The following is a 10,304-nucleotide window of genomic DNA, read 5'->3' as shown; positions in this document are numbered from 1 at the left end:
AAATATTGTTTACCAAGTTATTTGACACTCAGTTTGGCACAAAATTATAACATTCATTGATTATTGATATAATAATGTTGTTTTAATGCTCCTCAATTGTTAAAACGGTAAACAACCAGCAAAAATATTTTTATCGTAACTGCAACGCCATTGCAAAGTTACGTCGTCAGTTCAATCGCGACGTGTCAGGAACGCATTCTCTGAATGGCCGAACTATAACATATGTGGCCTTATAATAACGTAATGTTAAGTGAATAAAACTTCAGTAAATAAGTGATGAAACATTTAATTTTTCATTTGAAAGTATACCAAGTTGTAGTTACACGTCCGATACTGAGATTCAAATGAAACGCGAAACACAATTGTATTATACAAAACCAGAGCTGGTTGGAAACTGTCGCTCATTTGATTCACTCTATTCATAAGATTTTAGTAGAAAACATTAAATTAATTCTCAAACTATGAGATGTTAGTCATGAGTTTAAAGAAATGTCACAAGAGAGAATAGTATTGTAGCTGTTTATTTGTTAGTTCGGAGCAGTCAAATGAGCGTCAGGCCAACTCGCCGCCCCCCACTTACCGACCGTTACTCTACAATCAAGTATTGCCCTAATAATTACCACTACCTATCTATGCCTTAAGTAGACAATACATTTATACAACTTAAAATAATGACAAGACGATTATAACGAAATAATACAAACTTTAATAAACAAATTCATTGATTGTGCTAATAATACATGTGGAGGCTATAGTCGGCTATATGCGACTCACTATTTTAAAATTCAGCTAATATTCAGCTAATTTTAACATTGAACGCCTCCTGTCTCAACATCCCATTTAAAGATAATATCTAACATTTTATTTTATCTGGTAAATAGTTCTAGAGTCCGGGTGTCGCGAAACAGGGGGCTTAACTTTCTGTAAAAATTCTATTGCTACCAACAAACAATATAAAACTTAACGTCAATGAACATAAGATCCAAAATGGCTTCTCGCATTAGGCTGAATGTTAATTAGGTAGTGTTTGCAACAGTTTACAGACACGGTGACAGAAGGGGAATGCTATCCACAGATCACTTGCCGTCAATTGGCATTATAAATATCAGGTAAGATTTCGATACACCGCTTAGGGGCTTCAATAGGTAGATAAATCTCGCTTCCCTTTTCATAAAAGCAAAAGGGTAAGTGATTTTAAACATAAGTGAGAGTTCACCTCTGAGTTATTCATTTATAAGATAATTTCGAAGAGTCACAAATACAATTTTTGCAAAAATGATATCTAAAGTACAATAGAATAAGATACAAAATCGATTAATGAAATATAAAAATTGGTGTTACACTCTCTTGGCGATATAAACTATATCTAAATGACGCACGGATGTATTTCGATTAGTATAAAATCTTTACAATATCATGGAACGGATGAAACGCTAGTGAGTTTGGTTCAAGCGCTAGTCTTCTATGAGAACACATTCAATTCAAATAATTGCCTTAACGGCCGTTGTAAACATAATAATTCAATAATATGCCGTCAAAAGAGTGGACCATGCCTGCGTACCCATGGACGAATAATGAAAACAATGAAATTATAACGATCGATCAACACAGCGCAATATGTTCCATATACATAATTCATGTACCTAATAACATTCATAAATACCAGTGTTTAATAAATAATCTCATTTTTCAATATATAATATGTTGGCCGGATGCTTTTGTATTTACGCGTCTGGTCCACTCTTTTAACTCGAAAATAGCTCTCGTAAAATATTTACAGATATATATTATAAAAATATATTAAAATCATAGACACGATGGCACTTGGTTGCGTTGTAAAAGGATTGAAATCATAACATAGGAATTAGAATTAAATAAATTTGCTACAACGAACAGAATAAAACCGCTACGTCGGGTATATAACAGTAAAGTAATACCAATAATAATGAATCGTGAAACGCATGTTAATACTAGCTTAATAAGGGAATGTATAAAAATTAGTTTCAACTATATCAATGTTAACTCCTCAACAATAAATACTATAAATCTTTGGTTTCATTTAGTCGCTCGATTACAAAACGTTTCTCGCTCATCGGCGGTACGGGTAAGCCTACGACGAGGGTACGAAAGTGAAGGTTTATTATCTAGGGTAGTTCATAAGAGCGGCTACTGCAGGTGTGCCAGCCGCTTCGGCAGCGCCGCCACCACCCGCACGCGGTCGCTGAACTGCGGCGGCGGCGCCAGCACCGGCGCTGCCTCTGCTGCCGGCGCCGGCTCCTCGGGCGGCGGCGGCAGCTGAGCCAGTAGCACTGCTGCCCGGGCCCTCCGGCCGGGCGCCTTATCCACGTCCACGCCCAGGCGCTCGGCCGCGGAGCGTCCGCGCGTGCTGCCCGCGGCTCCGCGCAGCAAGGCAGCGGTGGCCCGCTTGCGCGTGAGGGAGTTGTGGCGGGCCATGGGCGGCGGCGGCGGCGCCAGGCTCTCGCTGGAGGAGTGCACGGGCTCGGTGCTGATGACGTCGTTGGAGGACTTGACGGTGACGGAGGCGCAGAAGGAGACCTTGTCGCGGCGAGGCGGCGGCCGCGCCTGCGCCTCCTGGTCGGACGACACGCCGGAGGAGCTGTTGTCGCCGTCGTCGCGCGACCCCAGCTCGTCGCCGCACGACTTCGACGACTTCAGCCGCGTGCGGATCTTCTGGATCTCGTCCACTGAGAACGAGTGCTGCATCGAACTGGACCCGGAACTGCTCCCGCTGGAATTGAACGTACGATTTCATGAACATTTGTGTTACTTATGTATTTTTTAAGTGAAGCTCAAAATATTTAAAATATTTTTTTGAAGATAATATAAACAACTCATGTAGATACTTTTAGGAATTTTAAGCCAAAAAAATAATTTGTGTAATAAAAAGAAAATTCCGTAGTATAAATTAAATCACTTCAAACACAACAACACCCACAAATATTAAACAAAAAACGTAAAATATTAACTTATCATCAACAATGATCATGATTACAAAGTTAATAACGTGTTCCCAGTGAAAAGCATTTAAATCTAAAAAGTGCTGTGTTTTGTCTGGAAATAAAACAATGACCCAACCACCAACCATGTGCTCTATACTGTTTGAAAACATTGAATTCATTTGGATTTAAAATTAAACTATATTTAATGAAATCTTTTGCTCAACAAAGGACATACAACATTATGATGCAACGATTCCTTGAAATGAAAGTATTAATGTGAGGCGCAGTCGTATGCGGTTTTTCAGTGATGGTGACTGACAAACACACAAGCGCTTCCCCAGCGACATGTAATCATATGGCAACTGAAACTATACCTTATCCGTTAAGAATCAAAGCTCAAAATAAAATATTTATTCCGCATCATGTTCAAATATCGTTGCGTATATTGGTATCCTGAAAATTTTAAGGTTCATTAAGACATTGCATTCTCTGGGTGCTTTTTTGAAGTAGTCAATAGTTTAAGTAGAAGTTCAGAAGTTCAGATTAGTACAAACTTTTACGTTATTAAAACAAGTGAGAACCTACACGAAACTGGCACCACCAATATTCCAATATTTGCCCAAACATTGTGACATACTCGACGTACAAAACTGAACCTTATGCCGTGACAATAAGACTCACCTAGCGTTACTGTTGGCGCTGGTTTCGGCCACAGCCGCGGGTTCGCCCTTGGGCTTGGCGTCCACTTCGTCGTCAGATTCCGACATGCTGTAGTCTGGCTCAGGTATTGGTGGGGCTGGGGTTGAATTCTGAAAGTAATTTATTTTATGTTAGGACTTTGTGTTTTTACCGCTCGACACAAAAGACGGGTATATTTGTATGCTTGGCTGTCACACAGTAGATCCTTAAAGGGTGAATCGGTATAGAAAGAAAAATCGAGCTAAAAATAGGTGCAGAAAAGCAGTGTACAGTTCGATTTTACTGCTCAAAGTTTGTTCTTTGAATTGGATGATGCACGTTTTGTCCTGCGAAAGTTCTGAAATGTACTTCATAAGATTGGTGTTTATTTTCTTTAGAAGGTTCTAGAAATTACCTGTCTAACGAAGCCCTTATGCGTGTTGAAGGGCTGCGCGTATTGGTTGGTGTGGTCATCTGCTGACTGAGGCCGGTTCGGCCCTGCCCATGACCGTAACGACGTTGCTTTACGACTCTGTAAGTTAAAGGTTCCAGTATAAACCACATAATTCAGATTAACTCGGTAAAAGAATGGCTAATGAGTGGATTTTTGTTGTTATTGCTACTTGGAATTGTACCTGTTATTCTTGATAAAAAAAATCGTGACAGTATTTATAAAAAAATACTTCAGGTACAAATGCGATCTGTTGGGTAAGGTATGTATATCTAAGTTAGGAAAAAAGTAATTTATAAAACGTCTACTACTCAATTTCTATTTAGAAACCGACTGTCAAAAAAATCGTATGACGACATCAAAATCTCTGGATTATTACAATTTATACAAACAACATTCGATTCAGAACGGTTATAGCATTATAGTAGTCCAGTCGGTAATTAATTGTAAGACATAGAAAATCAATTGCGTCTCGAGTATAATCACAAATAGGTACAGAAATACTAACGTTGTGCGTATTATCATTGTTGGTGGGCCTGTAGGCCACAGTCTCGAGGTCGCGGGGCGAGGCATAGAGCTTGGCCTGGTCGGCGGGGCGGAACGTGGAGGCCGGCGCCGCGCCCGCCACCGGCGGCGGCGGCGGCGGGTGCGCGGGGGGAGGCACGCGACCTGGTGCTGTGGGGATACACAATATTATAGATACCTATGTAAGTAATTTTAGGCTCAAGTTCACTGATAGCAGGACTGTCCGTATAACAACTGTTTAGGCATCGTTCAGACCAAACGTATTGTCGGCCGCTGACTGTGAGCGCGCGTTACGCAGTTTATTGCTTTTCCATATATATTGAAATTGTCGTTCACACCGAACCGACTATACGCTATTACGTCGTCTGTTGTCGCTGACTCTCAGTGGCCGATTATTTTACTACGCGACTATGCACGGCGGACGCGGATTGGCTACGCGGACGCAGTTGCCGAATAGCGCCGCTCCGCCGCGCCCGCACCGCCGCGCGCATCGGCCGCAATACACTCGAGAAACAAACTTCAATGAGGACAGACGTGACACGTGACACCTCGCGATGTTCGACACCGAAAAGTTTATTGCAGAAGTACATTCTAGAGAATGTATTTGGAATGCGAATTCAGAAGAATTTAGTGATAGAAACTTACGAAGATGCGCTTGGGAAGACATAGCATCTGTTATGTATGAAGATTGGGGGGTTCAAATACTGAGCTCTTTTATGTGTAGAATAGTCAGCCGCTCAGCGTACGCATCTAGTGTGAACCTACACGAGCCTATTCTTTTGTTCACACATGTAGCGCATCGTACGCTATAGCTTATTGTCGGCTTGGTGAGTACGCGTACTGCAGATTGAGTCGACGTTCACACTGGGGCAGACAGTGAGTATACTCACAGTCAGCGGCGGACAATACGTTTGGTGTGAACAATCCCTTACTGTAGTAAAATCAACAACTGTTTAAATATTGGTAAAATTGGGCATTGGTCTTGCAAAGTTGTCAATTGCTGGAGGGGATGTTTCACCTTTTTTTTCCGACGTCAAATGACCCCTCCCGCTGTGGGTTAGCAGCAGTGAGGGAGTGTCAGACTCTTACTGACTAAAAACTGTCGTGTTCCGTCATAGGCCGTTTATGTACCAGGGCCGCGGTATCTCTTTCGAACAACCCGCAGCCCCGGCAGGCCTTGGCCCTGCTGGGCCCCGCTGGGGTTGCTGACATCTCTTTGAGGAGCGCGTGGAACAACGCGCGCCGTCGACACGGGTCTGTCGTCTAAGTAGACAGAGGGACGATGAGCCACCCGAACTCACCGCCCACAGACCCACGCCTACGGTGGCCGGGAGTCATCTCGCGACACCCAGCGCCCATGGTGTCTACCTGGTCCAGCGCGGCGGCCGGGATGAGAGGTGCATACTCTCTGGCGTTCCGCCTCCTCCTTCTCGAGCATGACCGCTTCGCAGAAGGAGGCGACGGCATCCCATTCCCTCTCGCCCCGGACCATGGCCTGAACCAGGGCCGGACGCGAGAGGTCGCCGCCGCCCAAAGCCTCGACGAGGACTCGGCGGTGCCCTTGCCACGCAGGGCACTCCTGGACTGTGTGGTCCACCGTGTCCTCGGGGCTGTCCGCACAGTGGTGACACCCGGGCGCCTCTTCACGACCGATTCGGTGCAGGTACCTCCCGAAACAACCGTGTCCGGTGAGGACCTGCGTCATGCGGTACGTGAGGGCGCCATGACTCCTCCCGAGCCACTCCTCAAAGAGGGGACTTACCGCCACGATGGTGGCGTGCCCTGGGGATGTTTCTCTTTAAGTGGATTATTGGGTATGGGTTTAAGACTCCTCAAAAATAAGTAAAGCGGTGCCATTTTTTCATAAAAGTTACAAAAATATTTAAAACCTATTCCGGATATATACTAATTAATTTCTATTTTAGTAAATGGACCGTATTTGGCATCATTATAAGCAGCAATATTCTAAAACTTAAGGAATCACATACCATGTACATCTTCGCTAGAGCGTGTCCGTGGCGGGTGGGCGGTGTGTTCGGCAGCTAAGTCCGGCGTCGAGTGGAAGTCTCGGCGCAACGTGCTGCTACTTGACTTACTCCATAACTTTAGGGAAATTAAATAAATACATGAGTATCACTCGGTCATAGTATAAATAAAGTTTCCTCTGCCGTTTTAAGTTATGAAATGTCTCGCAAATGGGCAGAGGCAAGAGATGAATGATCAATACAAACCAGACGTGTTAAAATTGCGTGTTTAATTAAAAAACACTTGAAGTTTTAAAAATACATAAATTGAGATTATCTCATCCTGTAATGCTTCATCAATAGCCAGTAGTGTCCAAGATACAATGATAGGATTTTGAAAAAGTCACATACTTTAGGTCATTTGAGATTTGGATCCTGCTTATTCGAATTTTCGTATTATTAGGCTATAAAGTTTCAAATTCTTATTGAAAATCTGTCCAATTTACCTTTCCTCGTGACCGCTTCATCTCAGCGACAGAGGCGTACACTCTAGTCGGCGCCCGCGCAGGCGAGTACGGAGGGGAGTTCGAACCTCCTTGGAACGCTGAGCGAGTCATCATCGCGTTGTTGCCTAGGCTGAAATGTTTTAAATAATTCGTTAGGTTTACGTTTACAAAATCAAGATAATGAAACATGTGAATATGTTTTTGGATCTTTCAGTGATTGTCAGTGGTTCCATCTAAAGACGCTTTCATTAAGTTCATTTTTCCTTATTTCAGTCTGATAATCAAGGAGGACATTAGAATTTCTTATAGATCCCCGTACAAATATTGGAGTAAGTTACAATATTCAGAAATGTTGTATTGAATAATTCGTTTTCATTGACACTAGTTTTAAGCGCTGACGAGATCCATACAAAAACCAGCATTGTCATTGGAGTTTTTTTCCCATCACTTAAAAGTACCAAGTCATATTATAAAGTAGTGTACTAACATGGTATCAGCATCGGCCTGCCGCTGGAACAGCTCCTCGAGCTCGGCGGCGGTGATGCGGCTGGAGGCGGGCCTCGCGCGGATGGACGCCGTGCGCGGCGCCACCGGCGTGCCCGACACCGGGGTGCCGTCTGGGGAGGAAAACAAGGTGATTATGAAATAAAGAAAATCATTTCATTACTTCAGTAGAGACACATAATATAAACAAATTGAAACATGTAGGGGATAATATGCGTCTGAAATATGAAATTAGTAAAGTTACATAAATATGAAATTGTGTGCGGTTTGCTATTACCTAAATTATGTATTTACGGTTTCAGGGTAAAGTGTTTTATTTAATCCTTAAATATTTTTTAATTCAGATTTTCTGAGGAAAAAGTGTCTTGGTATCTGAATTCTGGAATGTTTTATTTTGTAACATCAGTGTACCTATATTTTGTCACGCAAAATTTTGTTGTAGCCACAGAAGTGCGTAGGTGCCTACAACTTGTATATAAAGTATATATATGGTTTAATGTTGGTGATCTATTATAACTTATTTAATTATTGAATCATGCAATACTCACTGTTACTGCCGCCCGGTAATTGCACTGACTCGGCTGATGACGACTTGCCCGCTACGCTCAAAGGTTCACAACTCTCTTCTTTTTCACCGCCATTTTCTGAAAATTGCATAATGTTCAGTATTAGGAATCTATAGTAATATTAAAAAGACTGTAGAAATTGATGGTTTGCTTAAACTTTCTAATTTCACGAACCACTGGATCGATTTCAAAAATTATTACAGTGCCTATCAATCAATATAGGCTACTTTTATCAAGGTGCCTGGAGTGCGTAGCGCCCTCGGGACACCGTCACTTCGGAATGAAACTTTTGTTAGAAGTTGGTCTGTCATAATTTGCTTTTTTATTAAAATGGATACGTACCAAGTCCAGCGACCATAGATTTGGCTCTTGCTCGTCCCACGCTTAACGTTGTTCTCGGATCGCGTCGTGGAGGCGCGGGCGCAGGGGCACGACCTAAAGACGAATTTCGATTTGTAACATATGTTATGGTTTCTGCGAGTTTATTAACTAGAAAAAATGTGTTCTTTACTTCAGATGTATCATTATCAGCCATTTTATCGATCCACTATCTTTCGCCTCTCAATAAGGGTTGGTGATTTCGGACTTTATAGTCCAGGTTTCCTCGAGATGTTGTTTCACCTTTAGTCAATCATTAATGTTTAAGATATAAGATAGTTACCTCCAGCGCCCTTCCTAGGGAGTGTTGCTGCGTAAGGACGACCAGAACTGGACAGCTGGTTCTGAGACTTGCTTGTGGGTACCGTACACGTGTTGTTCTCGTTGTTACCTTCAATTAAAAAACAATTCTTGACAATAGGGTAGTTAGAAATTTTTGGTATCTATTACAGCAGAAGTCAGAAATAAACCAGTCAATTATGTGCCTGATTCGCGCACAAAGGATTCCGTACAATTACATATCACCATTATAAAATGAAAAGCACAAAAAAGTGACTGTCACAGAACTCCCAATTTTTTTACAAGGAGTTTCGATGCTTAAAATTGAACTGAGAACTTGGATGAATCCATCCAAGTTCCTCAACAAAGATCCATTTACTAGGCACGACTAGGTTTTACATTGAAAAATGATTTCAGTAAACTAAAGAAGTAAAAAACTTACCATACTGATTGTTCAACGAGACAACAGTCATGGAGACGAGTGCCCCGGAGCTGCGGATCAGCTCAACCACGTGCTCGTGTGACGCACACGACACGTCCTCGCCGTTTATCTGTAGACGACAGAAAGACTCCCATTAGATAAATGAAATAGGGTACTAGAGACAGATGGTCTTGAAGAAAAAGAAGGTTCCAGAAGGTGAAGGGAAAGGGAATTGGTTTAAAATATGAAGTATAGTTGAGCCTCGAGGAAAAGATTGAAATGAGGCGCTAGATACAGCTGTGTTTGAAGAACAAGAAGGTGAAAGGATGGGGGTGCTTGTTTGAAGGTATGAAGAAAGTTGGCCCTGTAGCAAGATGCAATTTAAATAGTTCACGAACTTTAGCTGACCTAAGTTCTGAAATACTATTTGAAGGTTGTTTGGAAGCGTTCCAGAAAAATGTTTTAGTTCGAAATTAGAAATGAATTGTTATTAAAACAAAAACAATCTCACGTAAAAAAGTTACTTTTCTATAGCTGAGAAGCACGGCCATATATTCGGCGGTCGGGTCTTGAATGAAACATTTGGCAACGGAAATTATTGTTTGTCTATTTACGATGTTTGTATGTTTTGTAAAACAATGTAACAAGAAGCGAATGTTTTCTGAATAGTTTACCTAATTGCTTTGTTGGTTGTAGACTGGTATGTTGAGTTCTAATGTACGCACTTGGTTTTTAGAGAATGTGAGTCAATATTTATTGTTTGACAGACACTACAACTTAGAATGAAATGAATGAAAATCATGCTACGGGATAAAGAAAATCATGCTACGGGATAAAAGTCCAAGGCTATGGGCACGTGGAGTAGTGTTGACTGATATTGCCCTTTGATGATGATGTACTCATTATATCAATAACTGTCGACCAAACGCCTCTCTGTGAGTCATGTTCATGTCGGTCACTGACTCATTCACTCAGGACTAATTGTAAATAAATCCGTGTCTGAATTTGTAAATAAGTTGTTGGTGTAAATAAATAAATAAACCCGTTGTAGCCAGTGCGCAGATATACGCAA

General features: G+C 41.9%; 1 protein-coding gene across 9 annotated transcripts in view; it reads right to left on the bottom strand.

Moving 5' to 3' along the window:
• Positions 1-270: 270 nt before the first annotated feature.
• Positions 271-10,304, bottom strand: part of LOC124632830 (SH3 and multiple ankyrin repeat domains protein 3) — a 213,414-nt gene continuing 203,380 nt past the window's right edge. For 8 of the 9 annotated variants that reach the window (XM_047167805.1, XM_047167808.1, XM_047167804.1 and 5 more), the window contains 11 exons: positions 9,254-9,362; positions 8,816-8,923; positions 8,497-8,589; positions 8,137-8,232; positions 7,572-7,701; positions 7,085-7,214; positions 6,603-6,717; positions 4,598-4,764; positions 4,054-4,170; positions 3,642-3,769; positions 271-2,749 (listed from right to left, as the gene is read on the bottom strand). In XM_047167805.1, the coding sequence (XP_047023761.1) occupies positions 2,167-2,749; positions 3,642-3,769; positions 4,054-4,170; positions 4,598-4,764; positions 6,603-6,717; positions 7,085-7,214; positions 7,572-7,701; positions 8,137-8,232; positions 8,497-8,589; positions 8,816-8,923; positions 9,254-9,362 (1,776 nt within the window). In that variant the 3' untranslated portion in view covers positions 271-2,166. Of the gene's footprint in view, positions 2,750-3,334; positions 3,414-3,641; positions 3,770-4,053; positions 4,171-4,597; positions 4,765-6,602; positions 6,718-7,084; positions 7,215-7,571; positions 7,702-8,136; positions 8,233-8,496; positions 8,590-8,815; positions 8,924-9,253; positions 9,363-10,304 lie in introns of all 9 variants that reach the window. The other variant, XM_047167813.1, reaches the window with a different exon arrangement.

This window comes from Helicoverpa zea, chromosome 8, assembly GCF_022581195.2.
Source record: "Helicoverpa zea isolate HzStark_Cry1AcR chromosome 8, ilHelZeax1.1, whole genome shotgun sequence".
Taxonomy (NCBI): domain Eukaryota; kingdom Metazoa; phylum Arthropoda; class Insecta; order Lepidoptera; family Noctuidae; genus Helicoverpa; species Helicoverpa zea.
Note: the sequence above shows the minus strand (reverse complement) of the source record. Positions and strands in the feature narration are given on the sequence as shown.